The sequence below is a fragment of the Aphelocoma coerulescens genome, chromosome 5, assembly GCF_041296385.1.
Source record: "Aphelocoma coerulescens isolate FSJ_1873_10779 chromosome 5, UR_Acoe_1.0, whole genome shotgun sequence".
In the NCBI taxonomy this organism is placed as follows: Eukaryota; Metazoa; Chordata; class Aves; order Passeriformes; family Corvidae; genus Aphelocoma; species Aphelocoma coerulescens.
The window spans coordinates 52,240,038-52,265,621 of NC_091019.1; the positions used below are offsets into that span (position 1 = coordinate 52,240,038).

General features: G+C 41.5%; 1 protein-coding gene across 3 annotated transcripts in view; it reads right to left on the reverse strand.

Annotated features, from left to right (window-relative positions):
* Positions 1 to 998: 998 nt before the first annotated feature.
* BTBD7 (BTB domain containing 7) overlaps positions 999 to 25,584 on the reverse strand; it is a 56,192-nt gene continuing 31,606 nt past the window's right edge. Inside the window, exons 4-13 of one of the 3 annotated variants that reach the window (XM_069018137.1) lie at positions 18,874 to 19,082; positions 17,440 to 17,515; positions 15,025 to 15,185; positions 14,565 to 14,708; positions 14,221 to 14,334; positions 12,529 to 12,718; positions 8,971 to 9,149; positions 7,910 to 8,338; positions 5,816 to 5,941; positions 999 to 4,239 (exon numbers count right to left, since the gene is read on the reverse strand). In XM_069018137.1, coding sequence (XP_068874238.1) covers positions 4,222 to 4,239; positions 5,816 to 5,941; positions 7,910 to 8,338; positions 8,971 to 9,149; positions 12,529 to 12,718; positions 14,221 to 14,334; positions 14,565 to 14,708; positions 15,025 to 15,185; positions 17,440 to 17,515; positions 18,874 to 19,082 — 1,646 coding nt within the window. In that variant the 3' untranslated portion in view covers positions 999 to 4,221. Of the gene's footprint in view, positions 5,942 to 7,909; positions 8,339 to 8,970; positions 9,150 to 12,528; positions 12,719 to 14,220; positions 14,335 to 14,564; positions 14,709 to 15,024; positions 15,186 to 17,439; positions 17,516 to 18,873; positions 19,083 to 25,584 lie in introns of all 3 variants that reach the window. The other 2 variants (XM_069018135.1, XM_069018136.1) reach the window with 2 other exon arrangements.

A 25,584-nucleotide genomic window follows, 5' to 3' on the forward strand; every position in this document is an offset into this window, starting at 1 on the left:
ATGGAAGAGTGAGGAGTTCAAATGTGGAATGCCTGTAGCTCCAGTTGCACAGCACAGGGCCAGCACTGACCATGAGCACTGTCCACTCTTGGCATCAGCCTGTACTGAAGCAGGGTTCACCCCAAGGGATGCGGCCCCTACAGTCCCCCTCTCCAATGCCTAAAGCCTCCCTTAGCAGAGACACCCGGCATGCTCTCCTCTGAGGTTAGCAGGCTCAGAAACACTGTTGCAGAGTGACAGAAAGCCTGTAACAAAAAACGTTAAAATTGTCTAATTTAGGAAGCTCCTAGAACTCATCTTCCCGGGTGTGGGAGGAAAGGTGTCAGTAATTAACATGTAGGACCACACAGTTCTCCCTCTCCTCACCCACCTGTGCTCTGTGCCAGGATGTAACTCACAGTATTTTGCTCTTGTACATCAAAGCGAGGCCAGGCGAGTGGCCAGATGACATTTCTGAACTGAAGCAGTGAGGCACTTCTGTGAAAGAGATGTACTGAACAGTCAGCTGGAATAGTCAGCAGGAAAACTGCAACCCAGGAATGCTGGTACTGAACAAATCTGTCCAGCTGCTCTCATGAGAAGATGAACAGGGACCCAGGGCTGCCCCTCACAGCCCTGGCTCTGAGCAGCCCTGTTGCCTTTCACAGGGCATGGTCTCAGGCAATCAGGCTCTAGCCAGAACTCACAGAACGGCTTTACTGAAATGCTTTTCATTTTTAATAACTGCCTGATCAGAGTGACTAATTTCCAATCCCGCCTTTACACTGCTTTATATCATGGCTTTGGTGTTCACACAGCATTACTGTGCACCGTTTTTCCCCAGCAGGAACAAACCTTGTCAGTTTGAGGAGCCTTTGCACTTGGGAGGGTGCCTTTCTGTTTGTATAGCTGGGCTCCTTTCCCTGGCCCCGGTCACTGCAGTCTGAAGTGAGCAGGGCAGGGTGGTGGGGGCAGCCAGGCAGCAGCAGCTCAGGGGAAGCAGCCACACAACAACCACGTTCTATACAAGCCATTTATTTGAAATGCCAACTATATGTAGGATAAAGTCAGTGTTACATGCTTCTCAGCAACAGTAGAAAAATAGAACCAGTGAAAACCTTTTTACAACTGTAATGGTACTCAAAAGAGAAATGTATTGTTTTACAATGCATCACACAAGACTAGAATTCAAGTTTGGAGGTACCTAAATAAAAATACTATCTTTTTTTTTAAAAAAACACTATGTACAATTGAAGCGTAAACAAGTTTTACAAAGTACTGGTTATGCAGGTTGTAGAAAAAACACTTGCATAGGACATGAAGTCAGTTTAAGAAAGTTTTCTGAGCCTTTAGCATTGAAGGCACTTGACTTTATACCAGTAACAACACAAGGACAAGAAACAAATCCATAACACTGCCGAGGGCAGGGCTGCCTTCTGGCAGTACAGTTAATTACAGAAACCCCAAATGCGGTTTTACAAGTTTTCCTCTAAGCTGTTCCCTGCATCCAGCAGGGCCCAGCACCTCTACCATAGAAGCATAGAATTCTTAGAAGAACAGTGCCTCAAACAGCATTAGTGTTCTTTCAAAAAAAAACCCAGAAAAACAACCAAACCAAAAACCCAAATAAAACACCCAACCCCCCTAGGCCCCCCCCCAAACCCAAACCAAAGAAACCCCTAAGACATACATTTGGGACATTCCGGGACCAAAACCCAAGCTTACAAGTACAGGTGGCCACAGCCTTAGTTTTCATAAGTGAAAATCCTTAAGAACAGGAAAAATACAACAAGAAACTGCCAATCAACACAGCAGTTACTAATACACAACTATAATAATTCCGTGGAACAACAAAACGTTTCAAAGGAAGAATGTGTTTCAGGAATTAAGTTATTCATCCATACATTAAGGAAAAGAGGAGTTGGGTTTGGGGAAAGGGGAATAAGACCTTTTTGCATGTTGCTCACTAAATGCAAGTCTGAGCTCTCTCTTTTAATAAGAACAAGGAGCATGAGTCTCCCCCATTCAAGAAAACAATGTTTATACCTCTATCCTCAAGCAAAATAGTCAATAATCTGTAATCTCCATAAAATTTATAGAAGGTAAAGGTGTCAATTTCCAGCCTAATCAGAAAGTGCTTAATGTAAACAAGGAGCTTCTGCACCAAAGTTTCAGTAGACAGAGAACAAGGAGTAGCAGGTAGCACAGGTACGTGTGTTGTGCGAGTGAGATGTAGGATGAACACTGGCTTCTGAATAATGCTGCCATGAAAAATGGTCTCACCCCTCCCTCTGCACATCCTAAGTAGGGAATCTTGCTCTGGAGTACAAAAATACAGTTCCAGTAATTCAAGAAATCCTGATTTTCCACTTCAGACCAGTTGCCCTTAGCTGCCATCTTCTTCCCAATTCAAAATATACAAGTGAAAACACAGATTGTCTGCATGGCCTGATTGTCTTTGTGGCCTCAGAAGGACTTGTCTTTCATTCTGCATCTGCTTTTATTCCTTCTTTTTTTAATACTGCTCAGTTCCTGAGACTTCAGAAGCAATTTTGTATTCTAGGATGCAGATGTGTCCTCCCCTGAAGCATTTCTCACCAGCTTATTCCAAAGCAAAGCATTTCATGATTTTCCTCAAACCATAACCCCAAAACTTCTCATCTTCATCAGCCACATCCCCCCTAAATTTCAAGCTTTAAAGTTCTATCTGTAGATCTCAGTCTCACCTCTGTTCAGGTACACAGTGCCACATCAAACTATGATAACTAAAATAGTTTTCCTGAAGTACATCTATCAGTTTTAGGTAAAGATATTGAGAATAATCAGTCTTCTGAGGACAGCTGTAATTTCTTAGCAATTAAGCTGCCAACACACATGATGCAAGTCCAGGGAGATTCAGGGTTCTTGTGTGTGTGATGAAAGTTACTGGTTCTGGTGAGCTGGTCTCATGCTTGTAAGGATGAGACCCTCGTGTGCGGTTGGAGCTATGCAGTCAGACAGCACCGTGCTCAAATCTTCAGAAGAAACCCAATGAGCCTCAGCCCCTTACTCTGCAGCAGCACCATCCCCCCACTGACACCTTCTTGCACTTAAAAATGTTCTACACCACAGTCCCATGGAAATCCCACAGATGGGTGATGAAGCCAGGATCACCCAGTGCCTCAACTGTGGGCAAAAAACAAGATTAAAAAAGCTGACAGAGGGAAAAAAACCCCAAACCTCCCCCCACCCACAAGACACAACACCTGCACAGTTTAGCCAAGTTTCTGCTCCAATCCTACACCATGCTTTCCATGGCTGCATCTCAAAAGGAGCACCTGCAGAGCTACCATGGAAGCAGGTCTATAGATGTGTCTGCAGGAGACACAGGGTTTATTGGTTCAAAGACCCATATCTTCATTTGTCTAGAAGCTATGTGGTAGTTTGGGAATGCAGTATTCAATGTATTTCAGTAGCACTGTGTTGTTACCAGGCCCTGCATACTTTAATGAAACACATTAGGTAAGAATCTGCCATCAACTAAAACCAAAAGTAAAGTTGCAGCAAGAATTCTGTTAAACAGTATTAAGCACTTTGAGCTGCAGGAAACAATTCAACCTAACCTTAAAGCAGTCCTTAGGTCACACCTGGGACTATAGTTTTCTGCTACAGGGAAACTCATTATAGAAACTGCATTTAACCCCCCCAAACAGGACTTTACCAGCAAGCACTACTCTGCAGTGGCATCAGATGCCTATCCTGAATGCAATGAGTTTGTTGTTAAAACTGCACAGTGAGTATTAAGGATGCACCTCATAACTGTAACCGTTCCCCTGGTGCTCTGCTGAGCCCCCGTCCAGGGCAGGAGCCAGCCTGGAGCAGCATCCTCCCCTCCTCACATCCTGTTAACAGGGGAATCTCACTCCTGTGCTTTCAAAAAGCAAAGCCAGGCAATGGAGGCGGAATTTAAGAGCGCCAAAGCTTCCCGCGTGTGGTGATGCTCAAGCAGTGACTCTTCCCTTGGATTCTGCTCACGGAACAGCTGCACCTGTGGAGCCAGTGCCACGTGAGGCCAGGTAAGGAACACTGAGCGACGTCACTGAGACTGGAGCCCTTTGTAGCCACAGGCAGGAGAAAGCAAGGCCATGGGCTGGCACTGCCGGGGAGGGGACCCTCCCACGTCTTCAGGCAACAGCAAAGGTTCTACGTTTCGTCTTCCTGACGCTCCACGAGTTAGCAGGAATCCGCTCATCTGGTCTTCGCTTACCCACGGATGAGCAGCTGGAAGAACAAGTAATTACTACAATTCCTAACAGCATTTCTAGATTTATTTCTGAATGGGCAAATCAACAAGTCTAGTCTGTCTAGTATGTGCTTCCAGGTGACCATGGAGTCCTCCACGGTCACAGCCAAAGCAGAACTAAACAGACTCAAACTGTCATATTCCAGTGAATTTCACAGGAATTTGGATTCCTAAATATCCTTCTGGAGTCTTAAAATCCCAAATATAATTCTTGAAGTGGGTTTGCTATCTATATAAAGAAAAGACCAGCTGCCAGAACTTTTCAAACAAAATATTAGACTGGATTCTTGCCATAGTCTTAAAAATCAGGAAGATTTCAATCTAAACAAACAAAAAAAAATCTAACTAAAAATGTAGGTTTTTTGATGTGCTGTTCTTTGGAATTCCTATAATTAAAAAATAAACGTGTTGTTATTATCTCATAAGAAAATACATTTCATAATGTGCAACCCAATGCACATAAGGAATCAGCATGTGAAAGGGTAAATGCAAAAGTATGAAAATACAGTCCTTTAAATGTGACATTAAAGTTTAACATATTAGTACAAAACTAATACACTAAAATAGATGTACAGGTGCAAAAGGCTACAAGGTTGTAGAAAAAAGGTACCAGTTTCTGTTTTTTCTAAAAGGCTTAATTAAATCTGCTCCAAAAAAAATTGCAACAAAATAAAACCAGAAGCAGCATTAAAACCAAACTGATAACATGCTGTCTCTAATAAAGCAATGTATGTACAAAAGAAGTGAGCAAAGCTGAATTTTTCTGCTGGCATGAAAGAATTTCTCTGACAGAAGTCAGGCCAAAAGTTGCAAGGAATGGGATGTTTACAACTCTTAGGCACAGAGAAATAGTGGAGGTTGCTTTCATAGGGCAGACTTTTTGTACAGGAAGTCTGGTTTGTTTGGAGACCTCCTTCCTCTGCTTACTCCATCTTCCCTTTCCAAATCTGCATTCCTCTGTGCTCCATGTTCCAATGGCTCATCATCTGCCAGTCTCCTACTGGGTCTCTCTTCTGGCATGTCAGAGTTGTAGGCAGAGAGTGAAGGTCTGTTGGAGGTTAACCCATAGGTTAAATCTGTTTCCATTTTTGTTCTTCCCCTGACGTGAACAGGGCCATTGCCAGCATTTTCCTGGGTAGCCAGGGCCAAGTCCAGTCGCTGGGGAGGTTGTTCTAAGACATCGAGGTGTATTGGCTCATTCTTTTGCCTGTGTTGATGCCCATCTTGTGAGAGCAGGTATTCCCTCCTAGAATCCTCTTGCTTTTTAGGAGATATCTGGGAAGGTAGATAGGCTGATTTTAAGCCACTTGGTGATGCCTTATTGTGGCTGTACAAATCTGGGCCAAAATAAATGCCTTGTGAAGGCGAAGGACTGTGCCTGTTGGGTGCTGGAGTAGAGGGTCTGCATGCAGCATTAGAGAAGTCATAGAAGTCAGGATACTCCTGGGGATTTTCTCGAGCATCTATTTTTTGCTCTATTGCATGTTTTTTCCGAGAAGTAGGCATGTGTCTGTTCTGAATACATGAAATGTGCTGGGGTGGGCCGGGCCCTACCTCTGTAACTGCCTGGCTTAGCTCCGTGTCCACCGTGAGCTCTGGTAATCTTCTGTCTTTCAAAGACATTGCTGACACACCCATGGCGATGTCTGGCATCAGTTCATTTAGCAAGGGCTGAGTGCACTGGAAAAGAGAAGAAATTGGTCCATGGAAACAAAGACAAAAGCTAAACACAAACTGTAGTTAGGATGGTTTTTGTAACTCAAAATGGCATTTACTTAATCTACTTTTGTCTTGCCAACTTCAGCCTGCAAGTTTCCTGCACTGTTTAAAGAACACATCTATCCACCAACCTTCACCTTCCTGATTCTTTACTTCATGAAGCTGTTGTGTCACAATTACAGCTCCTCTCAAATTCATCTTGCCTTGAACATGCAGAAAAGGACACTGTACTGCTGAACTTCTTAAAGGCAGGCCTGCTTTCAGCCACTTATGATTTTCAAACCAAACAAGAGCCCAACAAATGGTTTGTCAAGCACACAGTTCCAGTGCAGGGAAGCCATGACACACACATGCCATCACTTTAGACACAACCCTTCTGCCTGCATTCCCCATTTCAAAGTAAGTAAACTCCAGACAGCCACGTGTGTCCAGGACAGCCTCAGGGCTTGGGGGAGCATCAGTTACAGGGCTGACTAGATCCACAGAGTACGTGAAAGCTGTTGCATGGCATTCTTCTCCACCTACCCCATGCTTGCTTCAGTGCAGAATTGCTCATATTACAGCCTTCCAGACAGAAGAGTGAGAATTTCTACTCACATTTATCATTTCTCATGAAAGCAACTTTACTAATCATTGATTAACAGTAACTCACAAATTGCAGAAAGAATACAGAAGTGTCACCTATATTAAGCCTATGCTCCCCCTTGCATTATTTATAGACATATTCTAGCAGAAATATTTCTGATATGAAAAAGGTTACTATATAGTTTCCTTAGGGAAGTCAGTGTTGATCAAAGGAGAGTGACATGCTACAAACCCCACTTTTGAACAAACAATGGCACAGATTTCTAATGTGAAGTTATATATTTTACTCTAAAATAGAAAAAGAAGTGCAATATATTTAAGACAGTTGCTAATGAGAAGAAAATAAAATCCATTTTTCCAATCAGAACTCAATGCTCAAATCTGCATCTAATGTGCCACAACTATGCACTGACAGTTTTTTCACTGCAGAAATAAATTACCCAATTCTTCATTTAGCACTTCCTGTACTCCACAAAGCTATGTCTTTACAGAGTATCTTATATTTAATAGTTTTTATTGCATCATATTGTAGTTCAGCAACTATAATGACTGCTTTTAAATGCTGTAACAAACCCCTTTGTATCAGCAATTACCAATTTCTGCTTGCCAATTCCTTTTCAAGTATTTCTCAGCTGTAAAGCTTTCACACTCTTCACATGCGTATAAAGGCAACCTGTTTACTTCAGACTACTTACCTGTGAAGAGCCAAAATATCCCCACTACTTCTACCTGTGAATTACAGTGTGCAGTCCACTACTGAAGTTGGCTTATGCTTTGTTTTAGTGTAGAGCAAACTACATTTACCACACAAGGGGTGGCTGATGTCATTTGGTCAGTTCAGCCTGGAGGAGACTGAGGGGAGACCCCACTGCACTCTACAACTTCCTCTTGAGAGGAAGAGGAGGGGCAGGCACTGATCTCTGTGGTGACACTGACAGGATTGAGGGAACGGCCTGAAGTTGTGTCAAGGAAGGTTTAGGCTGGATATGAGAAAAAGGTTCTTCACCCAGAGGGTGGTTGGGCACTGGAACAGACCCTGTGGGTCCCTTCCAACTGAGGATATTCTGTGCTTCTATGATTTCAGAAGATTCCTGAGCTTGTCATTTGCCCCTCCAACAATGCTCCCGCCCCTGGAACATTAATTCTCCCGGGGATTAGGGCATGTCTTTGGGATAGAGAATACTGACAGACAGTTCAGTAGAAAAACCTTCTCCTAACTGATAAAGATGCTCTTTTTATTTAACAAACCCAAGGTACTTCATCATAACAATTCTCCCCAGCTCCTTCGATGAGGCACTTTGAGTGGCCAGAAATAGGCAAAAGAGGAGAAATCCCAACACTCACTACTTGTTTCTCCGCTGCCATCACTGCCGCCGCCGCCGCCACCGTTTGCCGGCCCAGGGCCGCAGTGTTGGTGCAGTCGGGCGGCGCTGCCTTCACGCCGGGCAGGTACACAGGCGGCGCAGCCTTGGGGGCCGTCCGCGAGTGGAACAGCGAGTGGTTACACGGGTAAGAGAAGGAACGGGAAGGATGTTGACTCGGCACCCTTTGTTTCCAGCCCACTTTGAACTGGTTATGAATAGGAGTTGCTGGTGGGTGGTATGGAGGTGGAGGAGGGGGCAATGGTGGATGGAAGGCCACGAAAGAGTCCAGTTCTGTAAACATGGTTTCTGCAGTGGGAGTGCTGTTGACGCGACATCGTCCAGACTGTCTCACTGTCAGCAGTGGGCTTTCATCCCCAAAGCGCTCGTCAGGAAAGAATTTGTGAGGATTCTGCAAAGGTAAAAAACCCAGCATGTAAAAAGACAAAGCAGGAAGCCATCTAGAAAATCTCCTGAGCTAACACTCTCAGAAACACGCCAGTACTGTAACTGCCTGGCTGTGGTATCTACAAGCCCACCAACACTCAAGGTGACTGCAGCAACCATGCAAAATAGATTGGGGTTTTTTTTTAAATAAGAAGCATCAGATTCACTGTAAGCTGACCAACAAATGCATTTGCTTTAGCACCAGTGTATAAACAGAAGCGGTATTTTCAGTTTCCCAGTCCTGACATGCACTGTGCAGACCTACAGTATTAGTTAGCACTTTTTCTCTTCTCTAAGAATAAATAATAACCTAGGCTTCAAGTTATGGTTCTACTGCTCTCATCAACTCTCTCTTTATCAGTTCTATTTTGTCCCCAAAATCTGTGTCAATAAGAGCCTCCTGAATGGCAATGACTCTTTAGAAAACTATTTATACATGGCACTTACAGGTTTATAAAATCACACACATCAAATGCAACTGGCATTTGCACCTGGACAGTCACACAGGCATTTCAAAGCACTTGTGCACATGCATGCATACTATTGCAGAGCACACAATCAAGTCCCTTCATGGTCTTGCACAGCCATTCCTCATACCTGCAGGAGCTCAGCAGCAGCATCAGAAAGCCCAAATTCCCTCAGCACGCGGATCTGGATCTCGTAGCTGACAGTGGCGCCTTCCCCACAGTTCAGAGCGTAGGCTCTCTGCACCTGCTCGGTGTGGCGCAGCTCCTGCAGCCGCTTGATCATCTCTTTCACAACCAGGAGATTGGGAACTGGAGGGATGACAGAATGGAGTAGGGATAAGAGAGACTCCTTTTTTTTCCAACTGTGAGACACTAAGTTTGATTGCAATGGTTAGATTTACTCTGAAGGAAAGAAAAAAAATCTAACATCAGGCTGCCTTGGCTTTTTTTTCTTTAAGAAGCATGCTGCCAAGAACTGTTCAACTTACACATGTTCCACGGAGCATCATTAAGCCACATGGGATAACACACACCATATGAATGATAAAAACATACACCACTTCTCCAGCTTCTGCTAGAATGAGCCACAAATAGAGCCTTCTCTGTAAACCCCTTATGATGCAGGAATTCCATGATTTGAGGTGGGGGCAGGATATCTTAAATAACAACTGAATGTTCCCTCATGAATTGTACAGGCCAAGAATTCATTGATTTTTTTGGCATACACTTCATACTTCTAACGCAGCTCAATAATCACAAGACCATAACACCAGTATGTAACTAGAGAAAGAGCATTTTACAAAAGTTACACAAACTGTAAGCCAACAAAAACCTGTTAAAATTATGTTGTTTTATGCAGTCATATTGAAATAATGTTTTAAAAACCATTCCAAAAGAAAGTAATATATAATTTTGTGTATTTATCCTGTTGCAAAACTTTCTCATGCCACTTCTTACTGCTGTTTGATGATCAATGATATTTCTCTGGGGTGTTTCTGTCCTGAGGAAAATGTGCATATAATAGAGAAGATAAATCCAGATCTCTGAGTGTGTAAGTCCTGGTGTCTGATCCATCACCAGCTTTACAAGTGTTATGTATTACCATGACCAGATGTCCATACTGAAAGCTCATAAAAATTAAACAGATCAGACAGCAAGAACAGTGCGAAAAGACATTTGCATTACAGAGAAGCAGAAAACCCAACACCACACAACTACAACTGTTCCCAATTTCACAAAGTTTACATTGGTACATGAAGGAGAAGTATATGTAGTGCAAAATATTCCCCCCCTCAATGGAGTTCCTGTACTGGGAGGGGCGGGAAGGAACCCATTCTAACCAGTCTTCAAGGCTTGTAAATAAGTCTTCCATGCTACCCTCCACTTAAATTCTTCTGAAAAATCCTGGTTTAGCAGCCAGATATTTAGCTATAGCCAGTATTTTGCTAATACTTAAAGAAGAGGATTTAAGAGAAGTCTGAAGCAGTTCTCCAAACTAGTAGTCATAAAAATGACATAAGGTTTTCATTAAAAAGTGCTGTCTTCTCAAACCCTGGTTTGTTTCTGGTTTGGTTGTTTTTTGTTTTTTTTTACTATTATTCATGTGAAACACATGCAAGAAAGATTATGTATATAAAAAAATACAATTCTCTCAGTTGCAAGATTTCCAATTCAAACTGAAACTGGAAAATACATAAGGAAACCCAACCACTTGCAGAACCTGGCCTCAAATTAGAACAGGCTTCAGCTGAACTCATTTTACAATAGCGCTGCAGAAAGAGCACTAAAACATGCTGCCAGCAGATTTGTGCAAATACAGTCCTCAGGCAGTGGGTCCAGGGAGAAGGCAGGGACAGACAGAGAACAGCCGAGCTGTGAAGCACCCCCTGTTCTGAGCCCAAGAGCCATGGAGGTGATGCTGCCCAGCTCTCCCCCTATACTCCCTGTGCTCCATCTATGCTCCAGGATGGATTTCTGTACAAGTTAGAGTTTGGGACAGGCTTTAATCTCCTCAAATTAACTGGGCCCCATCTGCTCATTCTAGCAAAAAGGCATTGGCAAAACAATCAATTCTTTTGCTTAATTACAGGACTAAGCAAGGCAGACAGTTGCCAGGACACAATTCCTGTCCTCCAACTACTGGCCAGGCTCAGAGTCATATCTATGCTCAAATCAAAGGGCTGGCAATAATTCCTACCTATTAAATTGTACAGAACAAAGCTGCAGGGGAGTTTCAGATTGGTCAAGATGTCTCATGCTTGCCAACAGAGCCAGTATTTTTTAAGAACATGAGAACTTTTGCAAAACATTAAAGACCTCTGAGAACCTGCTGCCATTCTCAACTTCTTTGGAAATTAAGATTGAGCAAAGTGTTATCAAAGTCCTATCTTATATTAAATAGTTTATATTCAATTAATGGTAAGTATATTTATGCTTTTCTGGGGAGGGAAGTCCAAGTACTGTAATGCACGGTTGAGATGCCACAGTTTTGCTGAAAGCTCCAAATTTCTAAAGAAGCAATTGGTACTTTTATCAAATTTTTCAAACAGTAAGTTTTCAGAAGCTCCTTCTAGGCTTTACCAAGTTTCTTCCCAGACCACAAGAAGCAAACAGATCAAAACCATTCTACAAATTTTCCTAGAAATCTTATAGCTAAACAGTGTTTCAAATCTTCCTAACACCACAAATTAAGTTCTCTTGCAGCAATTTCACTCCATTTCTTTTGTCCTCGCTCTACTATCTATAAGAATAGTTTATATCTACTTCCTTTCAACATAGTTGACTGAAGAGAGACATAATTGATACACAAAGAGCTTATAAAATGGGGAATGTCATAGGCACAGCATTTTCCACTTCCTTCACTGAATTAAAATTTTATCTTGGTCATTTAGCTATCTAATCCTGTCCTCCAAAACATCCACCGACCCTTCCAACTTGTCATCAGTTTCAAGTTTTGCCAGTGCATTCTCTGTGCACACCAAGTATTAACAGGACAGCGGAAAGGCGAGAAGTGCTAGATGCTTTAGGAACCCCACTAGATACATTCCCCTAGTCTGACACCAAAAGATCATATGCATAAATGACAAAATATATTTAGTATATACTTTCCTGGCTTGCCTATGGGGAATGTCACACCAATCATCCTGAAGTCAAGAGGGGCCATATTTACTTGAGCCTATAAAAACGTACTCTGACACACTCTTCCACAAGGAATTAAGTTAGTTTGACTTCAAAGCTAAAGTGGATTTGGTAAATTGAAGTAAATGTGTTTTGAGTGCCTACTTCTAGTACTTTCCTGGCATACTGAGTTCAGCTGATTTCCTTACAAGTTATGTTCTCTGGCTTTTGATTTTTAAAAGAAATTTTCCAGACTCACAGATCTTATGTATATTGGACAACTGGTTGTAGAAAACTGAGAACCCGGTAGAAAATTCTGAGAATAGAGAGCCAGGCTCCAGCAAGTGTTCTACCATGTTTAACCAGTCCAAGGGTTTTGTTTTCTAACTAGCTACTCTGCCATCCAAAACCAGTTAACGTCTTTAGGATAGACCAAAGCAAAAGGACTATTCCTGGTGCAGAACTAGTCTCTGAGGAAACAAAGTTCAAAAACTGACACTCACTCCCCCCAGGCCCAAGCCCCCAAGCACTCCCAGGAGATCACTTGGCACGGGAAGTGATCAGAGCTCACCTGGGATCTCGTTGGCTATAACTGAGGGAGGACTGGTCTGGTTAGTGCTGACTTGCTGGTGGGTGATCACATGGCAGCACTGAGGCACCGCGTTGTTCACCATGTACAGCGTGTCAGGCACGTTGGACATTCGCACCATCCGCAAGCGAACGAGGTCGGTTTGCTCCACCATCATCTCGTCCAGCACAGACTGCAACGACAGCCACCAGGGCCTCATGAAGGCACTGCACACACCCACTGCCCCTGCTGCCAGCACAGCCCCAGCGACACGAGTCCAGCCACGTCTACACCACAGTAACTTTGTCAGGACACAAACAATATCTGGCTTTTCATCAGCATTTTCTATTCCATTTTCCAGTCATGATCATAGTTGAGTTTCAGAGCTAAGAGTAGGCAGGAGAATAGTTTGGGAAGGATGCTTTGTTTATTTTAACCTGTCAGATTAGAACTGACCTTCTCAAGGGCAGGCACCCTGGACTCAGACAATTACTGCCTATGAGTCTCAACTTTCTGTGCCATTGAGTAGAAGGCACTAGCCTGAAAATGAAACATCATTCCCTTAGACATCTTAAAGAATAAAAAAGGATTTATGCCTACCCTTTAAAGATTCTTACTTAAAATTAAATTAATTTATTTCAAAAAATGGGAGACTAGTAGGGGAGTAGTAAAAAAAGATCAAAAACTGCTCATTCACAATTTTTTCCTTTTACAATAATTAAACTACCAACAGGAGGAGTAAAGTTACCAGAGACTATGTATGAGAGTCCTCCCTCTAAGGTTAAAAAGCCAATAATGCTTTAAAAAATACTGACAGCATAATATGACACCAATACTAACAAGCAGGAATCCTGACACGGGTATGGGAGGCGTTAGAATGCACTTTTTACTTTGGATAACTACTAAAGCACTCCCAAGGAATATACGTGAAAACTAAGAGTCAGAGCTTTTATCACATTTTTGTTAGTTTTAGCAATCCAAGATACAAAGAGAACATTTTAACCAGCTAGTGTTCCTTTGCTGTTTTAGTGCCACTTGTTGCTCTTTAACCGCTGTACCCAAAATGCAAAGTAGTTTTATTTCTTCTCCTCCCTCACAGAGGACATCAACAACAACTCATACCCTTAGAAAACATTTTCTCTCTTAGGCACAGGGCAAAAGCTCCAAATTCACCAGAGCAGAGGTCAGAGTCTGTAGGTGATGTGGATGTGCACAGCTTCACTTAACCCTCTTGTTCTGCTGTCACCTGCACTGCTGGGACTCACAAGCCCACAAGTCAGAGCACCCTGAAGTGGTGGCATTAGACAGTGACACAAAAGGCTCCCATTCTGCCAAACAGAACATGGCAGGTTCCTGCCCCACGCAGCACCATCTCCACCCTGACACCAAACTCACCACCAGAGATGCTACAAGATCTTCACCTTGACAGTGCTCATGCAAGAAATTAAATAGGGAAGCAACTGCCTGAGAGGGAAACAAAGGACTTCATTCAAATCAGACACAGGATATTTATTCCATTTTGTGGAGATCACGAGATTTTTGGGTATGTTCTGATTCAAACAAGAAGACGAAATATCAGTCCTCTGCCGAATGGAATAGCAGTTCCCCACCCAGCTCTGGTGGGAGCTGGGGAGCCTGAAAGAGCTGGCACCAAGGTTGCTGACTAGCTGCAGACTGGGACTCTCAGGCTCTCACCTTGCCATCCGCCTGCCAGGAGGGCTGCCGAGGAGCTGGGCCGGCAAACTGGCTGGAAACCAGGGAGGTTTCCCTCAGAACGCTGCTTTGTTTCCGGTGGAATTTCATCAAGATCTGTCTCGCAAACATTTCAATTTCGACAAAAAAAAATTTTGTTGAAATTTTTCTGACCAGTTCTAGAGACTTGAGCCTGATGATCAATCTTGTAAGTCTTGTTAAATTGAAAATGTTAGTATTTTAGGCCAGTACATGTAAAGAGACACAAAACACACCAAAATCTTTCCCTGTTTACAGAACCCCCTGATGACTCCAATCTGAGAACAGTCACGTGTTGCTGATATTACCTTAGCCTCCTCCACATACGGTGAGAACAGTCTTGGCCGCACATATATTCCAGCATTTTTTTGCCGCAGCCAGGCATTTGACTTTCCACCTTCTGATGTTGGTAGCATGTCTGAAGGAGGAGTACTAATCAGGCCTCTCTTCATCTTTAAGAATCAAGAAAGAGTTTTATGGTTTTTAAAATATTAATATGGTAAAAGCTTGTAATAAATGCATTTTTTACACTGAATCCTTACATCACTGATTTTTTCTTTAGCCTTCTGATAGATTTAAAGGACACAAAATCTAACCAGAAGTGCTATACATCTATTACTCTCAATGGTAACATTTTAGAAGTTAATCCTTAAAATAAATAAACAAAACCAACACCCACCAAAGCAAAAAAACCCTCACACCTGAACACTGTAACATGTGAAGTACAAAGAACCCAGAGATGGTATTTGTATGAGACTACTGACTTACTGCATCACTCAGTACTTCACTATTCATGGGTAAGATGTGCTCAATGCGGACAAAAGGTAGAAGTGGAGACAGGATCTCCCTCAGCTCTTCAATGTCAAGATCTCTCCTCTTCACACCTCTTTTATTCACACTGTGAGCTGTACCACTGAGTAAATTAGGCTCTGTGGGAAGGAGACAAGTTAAGTTTACATCAGAAAGTTTAAAGAGGATAGCGAGAGGTACAGGGCGTACAGGAAGTGATAGAAAAGGAAAAAAAACCTCTCATTTTGTATCAGTAGTGCTCATCAGCACTGTTCCACAAAACTAACAACTGAACATGGCACTTAGTGCTATGGTCTAGTTGACAGGGTGGTGATTGGTCAAAGGTTGGACTCCATGATCCTGGAGGTCTTTTCCAACCTAAATGATTCCAAGATTCGACTTCATGCCTTGAAATCTTATATGAAGCATCCACAGAGACAAGTTCATTTCATATAAGCACAGGTCATTTGCACAGCTGCCAGTTTCAAAGCGTAAGCCAGGCAGAAAATACAAAGACAACACTTGGGATAAACACTTGGAAAGCTCTAGTAAGAGCTATGCTATGAAAGCATTTGTACCTCCCTGCTAGCAGCTCCCACAAGGTCTCTCTCCTGTAGCTCCTTTCCCTTTCCCCAGCAGTTTTCAAAGACACTTTCTACAAATCAAGGTCTGAAGAGTCCTCAGGGATACATTCTAGCTTCCTTGTGTAACCCACCTCAGTAACATGTCAAACTCACTCCAATTGCTCTTAGGGTCACAGGACACCTATTTGTGCCAGGAGTGGGTATCTTCCTTGAGACAGTAAGATGACCATGCACACACGTGTATTTTAGGTATTGTGACCAACCTGAATTTGACTGGCTTCCCCCTCTGAGGGAACTTGTCAAACATACCCACCCTCCCTCGGTACATGCAGCTCAAGTTTTGGTCACAGCTCGTTACATTCTTTAATGCATTGTGGCATTTTAGCGACACCATCACACATTCAGAGCTGCAATATAAGGAGTGCCACTGAGGAATTTAGATGAAATTACAAGACTAAGTCTGCCCCTAATCTGACAGAATGTGGCATTGCTGTTATTTCTGCTTTTGCTTATTGTGTTATCTGATGATCCCAGATAAGAGAAGTGAGCTGTTTACTTAATGAATGCCAGAGAAAGAAGCTGTGCAGTGATCCCAAAGGAGCAGCTTCTGCCCCAGTCCAGGTCTGTTACTGTTTAACTGGCTCCATTATGTTCCAATGTGCCCTAGGACAAACACTTGGAAAATCTTGGTTTGGAAATAGGTTAATACTTACTCAGGTCACTAGAAGCACATCCTTTAACTAACTTTTTGTTGCATTTCATAAAACATGTCCATGACAAAGCAGTTGTATTGCAAGCAGTAACAGTGGATTTCAAAAGCATGGCCAGCCCTCCCAAGACAGTAGCCACACCAGTAGTGCTCTGTTTTCACTCTGGCAGGTTCTTCCCTTTCTGTTCCTCTTGTGGCACTATGTGACTGACACTTGTAGTGCAGATGGACTACAAGATCCTTATATTTGTTATTTGGGAAACTACTTTCCATATCCAACACGTGTGAGATTGCCCTTGAAGTTACCACTGTAGCATCTAGGCTCATAAAAATATATTTACATCTACTTTAGGGAAAACACTGGTGCCACTTGTTGGTTTGTTTCTCACTACCAGATTCCTATGAGAGAGACACACTCAAACTGAAGTGAAAGGCTGACACATTAAACTAAGACTGCTGTGAGAAGCCTGCATAAGAAGATACTGCAGGGTTTTTTTATGTGATGAATTAGTTACAAGAAAAATAATTCTGAGACAACAGGAAACCAACCAGACTTCAAATCAGACAATCACAGAGATTGAAAGGACCTCTAGAAGTTCAGTCACAACCAAGACCCTCTTCCCACACCTCCCCAGCTACGGCACAGAACATTTCCCTTCACTGCATCCAGTTGGGATGTGAATACCTCCAAGGATGGAGATCCCACAACTAATGTGGGCAAACTGTGCCAGTGTCTGACCATCTTCACAGTTTCTGGTATTTCAGTTAATGCCTCACTGCCTCTCATCTTGTCCTGGGTGCCTAGAGAAGAGTGCTGCTCTATTTTCCTTGCTCCCTGCCATTAGATATTTATAGACTTTGCTAAGATCCCCTCTAAGCCTTTTCTTCTTCAGGCTAAATAATCCCACCTCCCTCAGAATGCTGTGTTCTCATTTTTTAGATAACAAGACCTTTAAAGAAAGGAAGAGCATTTGCTTTGTTTTGACTGTACTATGGACAAAGTAGATTGAATTTCCCTACGTTACAGACGACTCACAAAATAGAACTGCCATAAATTTTGGTTTATTTGGTTTAGTACTGCATGGTTTAAAGGATCCTCACCTCTATCTGCTATCCTCTTCATCAATTGGTGTTCTCCCCATTTAATTAGATATTTAAGAATATCTTGTTCACTTGCCTGTAGAAATAGAAAGTCAATAATCTGTATATGCTTAGTTTAATGTCACATACACACAAAAGAAAAAAAAATCACAGGTCTTTTACAGCTCTAAAGAAACACAGCTGTACCAAAGCATGAAGTATTTGCACTTTATGATCTGCTTACCACTTTCTCCTGATATTTTAAGCTGTACTACTGGTATAACACCACCGTAATTTCTAGATTCATATTATTTACTGAATCCCTAGGAAGAGGAAGAAGTTTTCCACAGAAGGAAGAATTTTATTTAGTATGGAAACTTACAGGTATAAAGTTTGAATTACTAAATTTAATTAAAAGGGGCAGTTCTATCTCTGGGTGTTTCGAACTTTTGTTTAACATTACAAATTCAGCATCTGCCAGCCTGAAAAATGATGAAAATAATCAACCCTGTTAAATTATAATCTATGTGAAGAGAAAACTTTTCAGTAATACTATAACTTTGCTTTGTTCATACCTATACACATGTGCTGACCACTCAACATTCTTACAGAAAAAAAATCATGTACTGAAAAATTTATCTATGTAATTTCTTAACAAGTAGGGTAGGAAATTTAGTCATAATATAACCTCTCATGGAAGATCAACACTACTGTTAACTGTAATTTCTGAAATGTTTCAAGTAAACAAATCTTTAAAAGAACCACTTAAAAAAATCTCTAGCACTTACTTTTTTATAAAGAATTAGATTGAGATGAATGCAGTTAAAAAAAAAATCTAGTAATCTTTAAGCTACAAAAAATTATTAAAATCATTATAAAGCTATCTCCTCTGAAGAGAAATAGCAGCAAAAATCCAGAATCCTTTTCTTGGCCAGTACCGTTCTCTCTCCCTAAAACCACACAATCACTGAAGGCAAGTCACAAAAAAACCCCTAAATTCTGCAATACTTGTCAGAGAAGGTATTTTTCTCTCTCCACAAAAATAAATTGAGTTTTCTGATTTCTAGTTTATTAGCTCCCACTGCCCTAAATTAGTATGTGTGTTGTTACAGCAAAACTACTCCCACCACATAATTTTATAAATCTCTTGAATAGACAAGGCAAATGTTAGGTTCAGAAATGTGTTGTTTAAAATAATTTGCATCCATTTATAAACCATTATTAGACTTCTAAGCAATAGCATATACCACATTTGGGTTGTGTTACAAGCCAAGAACAAAACAATTTTCTTAATCACTACTTCCATTTCATTTTTTTACATATTACAGAAGGAGTGCTTAGTGTGTACAAGCCTGCTTCAGCCTACAATTTAAAGTTAACTATTCCCAAGCATTTCTAGCAATGGTGTAATACATCCTTCTAGCAGGACCAGGTGTACTCTGCAATGCAGGTTACCTGTAAATAGTCAGACTGAATAGCTGTGAGCAGGTGGTCCTTGCTGAGTTCATAGAAGACCTCTGAAGTCATGACCTGGGTAAACTCCTCACAGAGGAAATGTAGTGCTTGGCGATGTACCCACTTGGAACCGTACGGCTGAGAGCTCCACTTCAGAATGGCAATTAAGGTGTCCAGTGAGATGCTCTCAGCAATAATATCTTCACAGCCTACAAAACAAGGGCAACACTCAGTGATGTTGTTACAGAGGCACTTTGATCCTGAAGGAATAATACATGTGGCTACATCTGTAATATAAAGGGTCATATGACTCCCAGTGAGACTAAATACAGAAGTGCCCTACAGATCAAGGTTGAAAACAAGGCCATATTTTGACTAAAAGTACAACAATTTTAACAGCGGTTTAGGATTCCAACTGCAGTGTTATTTACCTTTTAAAGGCACATGAAGCATCATGGCTGCTAGCATGCCTGGATGAAAACTGGAAAGCTAGTTCAACCCGGCCAGAATCCCCCTTTGGTTATCTGAGTGTTTAACATATTCTAACATTGCAAATTTGAGTCTGAGTCACTATTGTTTGCAGCAGATTCACAGAAACAATGAACTGTAACAAAGGTGGGATTTCCATCAGTATCACTTTGCTCATGGACCCTCCAGAGACAGACCATGCAGAGGAGCAGAAACATAAGCTGTGACACTGTGTTGGTACTCAGCTACTCAGTACAGGATGAGGGCAGCAAAGCATCATTTTCTGACTCACAGAGAAGGCAGGAAGCAGTGGATAGCTACTCCAGGCCACCACAATGGCCTCAGTATCCAGCAAGGCACAGAGGGTGCCAGGACAGGGAGCACCTTCTCTGACAGGGAAGCAGAAGGGAGGCAGACTTAGGGAAGTCTGCTACAGTTTCTTCCTACTCACTGCTTTATTAAGATCTACTCTTTCACAGGGTACACGTCTTCTGAAGGAGAGAGAGTATAGTTAAAACTCCGGAAGGGAAATGGAGCAGATTTGGAAGAAATGAGGGAAGACATACTGTAGGAGGGCTGAAAACATGGGTACCTGGGGCTATGGAATTAAGACAGATGGCACCACAACACTGATAACTTGAAGTCTCCAACACCACTCTGTTGATTTCACATGTACATATAGTTTAGCACAAAGATAGCAATTTAAAGGAAAAAGTCTTCAGAATTATACATTCCAGTCTCAACCCAGTACAGCCACAAAATTACAGCTGTGCTTATGCCCATAAGAGGTCCCCAGACAGTTGAGAACTACATGTCTACACTGCAATTTTACTTGTTATACATCATCATTTTTCCCTCAAAGATATCTAAAAACTAAACTTTGTTTAGGGATGTGTATCACATTACTGAGCTCTTGAACTAAGCTGAATAAAGAAGCGTTTAGCACAGTAATCTCAACCCTAGTCAAGACAAAGACGGGTCTCCTGATGCTATTTTTGCACTGGCTGCATACAGGTAAAACACACTAGAAACAATTAACAGAAATAAAAGAAAAATCTTACTTTTCTACATAGGACAGCATACAGAATATATAGTATTGATTCCATTTCCACTGTAACTAATAATGTGAAAGATATGTTTCTAAGGAGTAGGTAATAACAAGTGAACACATTTCTTCAAGTAGGAGGGAATTTGTCAAAGGAGCTATTACTTAGAATTAAAATCACTAAAAGGGAAATTTGAACAGGAGGGTTAAGAAGGTAGTAGAAAGCAACATTTAAAACATGACACTGCTTATGAATTTACCTGTCCTATTAGACACACATATTTGTACCTAATAGTATAGCAACCCTAGTGTGGTAATTTTAAGAACAATATTCTACCAAGAAAATTTTCTAAGCTTTTCAGGAATATGTCTGAATGTATACATAGTTTTGGAAACAATCTTTATTTAATTTCTAAAGCAATTTATGTGAGTAATGTCTGTCCCCCAACAGTAATGCATTTTACACCAGTTCATATTTAAACCTAACTTCCCTCAACAAGCAGCTGGATGATTTTTTTTTCACATGCCTGATTCACCTGAGAAAAGGAAGACTGAATGTAGCCATTGACAGAAGGGCTACCCAAAGCACACACATTTCTGAACAATGCAGCACGTGCAACATTACACTGTGCATCCCCAGACAAACTGTACATTTGCTTCTTTCAAAGAGGTGAGTGTTGAGTCATGTTTCAACACAACTGCTTTGTCCTTCACCATTACTGAAATAGTATGGCACTTCTCAGACCTACCTGTTTCCATGAGGTTACATACTATCATTACTACGACTAGTAAGAACAGATGCCTCATTATAGATATTCACCTCTAACCTGCATGGCAAGCACTGGCCCCAAGTGAGCAGTGCACAGGCAGCAAAGATGGGTTGGAGGCACTTGGAACATCACTACAGTCATCACCGGTACAGGTAAGAGCAGAGGATGAGAATGTTCTGAAATGCACTCCATGGGTTGAGGTACAGGTTAGTGAAACTGCCCCCTCTAGACAGGGGAATTCCCCAGATTCCTAAAGTCTTAAGTCTTAAAAAGTTCTGGTCAAGAATCTGAGAAAGAGCCTTAAACAAACAAACAAGAAACAACTAAACCATTGAAAACACAACCTATCATACAAAAAGCTCAAAATACTTCAGCATACGTCAGAAACACGAGTAAATGAAGTCTGAAGCTTTCCACTTCAGGATCCATTTTTACTCGAACAGCAGAGGGCTGACATTGCATTTAACGTCCCACGAGTCCCTCTCATCTTTCCTTTTGGGGCTCAAGAAAGGAAAACATTAAGTTAGCAGCAAACCTGGCACGTGAATGAAAGCTAAAGGTGACTAGTTGCAATTTGCTTAAAAGAGGAGTGCGACTCCCATGAATAAGAAACACAATTGTTTGAAACAATTCTTTTAGGGTCACCTGCACTCAGCCTTCCCCTGCTGAATCCTAACACAACTTTTTGCATGCAATTGTTCTGCTTGCATGCAAACTGACTTCAGCAGAAACTGCATCCCCCTGAACTCTAAACATCACATGTAAGGACTGCTCCATTTCAAAGGCAGTAAACTCACATACTGAAATCAGTCACCAGGATACTCAAACTGCAAGAGCAGAGACTTATCTCAAAATTATTGCCATTCCTAGTATTTAATCTGACATTTATTTTTGAAATAAAGATGCCTGCCCCATGAAAAGACATGAGAAATGCAGTTCCAAAGATCTGAGCAACAGCAATTTATAGAAACAGTACATCAGCTCAGCCTCAATTCTTCTGTCAAGTTCAATTATTGCACAACTAACAATAATATGACATCAGGTGAAAAGCTCATTAAGGATGACTAGCAAATGAAACAGTCTTTTTCCCAACTAATTTTAGCAATGGGTCAGATGTGTGGGATTATTAAAAGTATTTCTTCTGAAGTAAGCATAAGGTAATAATTAAAGTGGTTTTTTAACTTCGAAATAAATTGGGACAACCCAATTCTAGCTATGGAAGGAATCCAATTTCCTTTCTTCTTTGGCAGAAGTCTTTTCTGCTTTAACAATCAGCCACTTGGCAAAAAAAGTAGCCATCTAATAGCCACACTTTTGCTCTTCAGAGTGGAATAGAGCACTTTTTTCTTGTGAATACTATTTTTTTAATACTCAGGCAGCAACAGTCTTCCCAAGATCCATCTGCAGTGTCCCACAAGCTTCTGTGACCACTACTATCCTTCAGAGATTCAACCTGGAATTTACAAAAAGGAAAGATAATTATCACATTTTGCACAAATTATGCTATTCCATGCACTCCTTTTGCTGGATGCCAATGGACAATGCCTACAATCAAGTCCTTTCTGCTTCCACAGTTCTCTCTCAAATGCAGTTCCACAGTCCTTCCAGACAGAAATAGCTTGAGCCTACATTTAGCATTCTAGCTAGCAGCTTAGGATCAGACAGTTGACAGACCTACTGAAGACAAGTGCCTTCAACAATCAGCAAAAGTGGCATTAAGCAAAGCTACAAAACTGTTAGCTTGATTTAACTCATGCTGAGCTGAAGACCTTCCCTCTAAACTCGTGCACATCAGTGGAGCTAAGGGAAAAAAAAGTAGTAAGAATTCACCTTAACACTGAACTGAAATCTAGAAGCTATTAAATGTCTTTTAAGTTTGTCACATTAGGAGAGACCATGCTGGCAATCACAGGAACCATAGTTTTTGAATTTATTGGCAGGTAGAGAATGGTTCAGATGTACGCCTGCAGCTAGTCTGGGCTGCAACACGTTTGGAAGTTCCAAACATGCCTGTCTCATCCATTCATGCGCATCCTTGCTGCTCTAACCAAGATTCTCAAAGGAAGAGAAAGAAAAAGGGAAGATATCATTTGTCCAGCTTCTTTCCCACATCTTACAGACCCAGAGCTGCAAATATACCCTGTACTTGCTAAGAATTCCTTAGAGGGTAGCCCATGCTCACAGGCTGTGGGAGCAGTCATAGAAGCTAAACTTGCACAAAGGTATTAAACTAGATTTTCTCCTTCTTACACACCACATGTCCCCTGTCTCTTCTTCATGCTGGTGCTTGGTGGCCACTCATGAGCTAGCCAGCTAATTTCCATCAATCCTGCTTCCAGCAACATCAAATTCACAATAGCCCAAACCCTACAGAGAGCACAGAGAACATAAACAAGGAAACTACTGCAGGAGGAAGGGCAGCACTACCAATCAATCAGTGTCAGATTCAAGCGAGCTCATACACTTGAGAGACATGGCAATTGGAATTTATGTTCTCCATGGCAGTACAAAAACAGTACAAGCAAGTCATGAGACTTATATAGTACAAACAGGAACTACCTTTTTAACTAGTTATCACAGAAGCAGCAACTCCAACAACCTCTACCTTCCTCTAACTGTACTGGGAACAGGGATCTTGTTCAACTTCCACCTTTTGGATGCAGGCATTTTCCCAGCCTATTAACGTTTATTGCCTCCTGGCAGCACTGTATTCTCTGTCTTCATGGAATGCTACAGGCTCCTAGCTTTTCAACGTTTTAGTGCTTTTCTATCTCCTCCTGAAACTATTTTTAAAAAGTATCTTTAAAAGCAGATTAAGTTAATTGATAACTGATGCCAAGGCTGGAATTGGCAGGTGCACTGTTTCCCACATCTTAGAACTCTGAAGCAGACATTCTGGTTAGTGAAGGTGTAAAACTATGTGAATGTTTTGCAGAAGAGAAAACAAGCCCTAAATAGCACTGGAGATAATGAAGTACTCAATGGGCCATAGGGGTCAAACACTGCTGAAGTCTATGGCCAAATTTGTGATGTTTTTTGAGCTATTTTTAATTTTTCTGCTGATTTTTCCAAGCATAAAAATTTAAAACATGCATGTAAACCCATCCTTGAAAGACTGGATTCAGAGTACATCTATTATGGCACTGTTAATGTATAAAGCATTATAGTTTGCTTTACTCAAATACAAAGCTCATGACTTCATAGCAATTCAATTAACTGTTAAAGCAAAAATAAAATATGGTCTGAAGGTAAGGTCAAGGCAGCATGCTGTGCTACTCTTAACCACTCTTCTTCAGTGAAAAGTCTTGAATCATATCAAATCCAGTACAATATATTATTCAGTTATTTGAAATAATAAATTAGAGAACAGACAAAAACTATGCAACTTGCATTATTTAAAAATAATTTAATTTATGATACAGTTATAAAGCTGTTAAATCTTCTAAGATATTGACAGCTGGATTTTTTAAGTTGTAAGTTTAGCCAGAAAAACAAGGTAATCATTACATGTTTAAAGCAATCAATATTGGTGGAACAAGCTCTCTAATGTTTTCTCTCCCAAAGGTGAAAATGAATTTACTGTTCTGCTCCTCCCACAGGTAAAATGCATGAATTTAGGAAGCCTGAAATTTGCACCTATGTGCATCCTAATCTTTAGCTTCTTGCAGCCATTCAGTTGGTAACTGCCCTTGGCTGGCTTCAGCATTCCTTAAGCAGCACATCAGCAGCACCAGCAGACAGCAAAGCTGATCCAGCCTAAACAGAAAACCACCACGGATCAGAAACACAACGCTGCCAACTCAACCATAACAAACCAGAGGGAGAACTTTACATGGGAACAACAGAGACCTGAGGGAGGAAGAGCTGATGTTTAGAGTGACCACCAACCACCACCAGTCAGCATTTGAGCCATGTAACTTCCTAGAACCTGGTGGCTGAAAGAAAAACCTGAACACAGTGACCAGCACTGTTTCTCTATAAATTATGACACTGCAAACAAATTGTATGTGCTCTGCTGCAGAACTCAGTCAAATTCTTTATCCTTGTATATAACCTTGGAATGCAACTGCTATACTGGAAGATCCTTTCCACTTGCTGCTTTCACCAGTCTTCATAATATAAAACCTAAGCAATAGTTTCAGGCTTGAGTGCAAGTGAATCATTACAAGGAGACAACAGGTCAGATGAGCTTCTACAGGTACACTGGTGATAAAATGAAGACTAGGGAAAATGTGAGCACTTTTCAGAAGGGAACAGAAGACTCAGTTAACTGGAACATGGAGGAGGCTGAGGTGTTCAACAACTTTTTTACCTCATCTTCACCAACAGGTGCTCCAGCCACACCACCCCAGTCACAGAAGGCAAAAGCAGGGGCTGGGAGAATGAAGAACTGCCCACTGAAGAAGAAGATCAGGTTCAAGACCATCT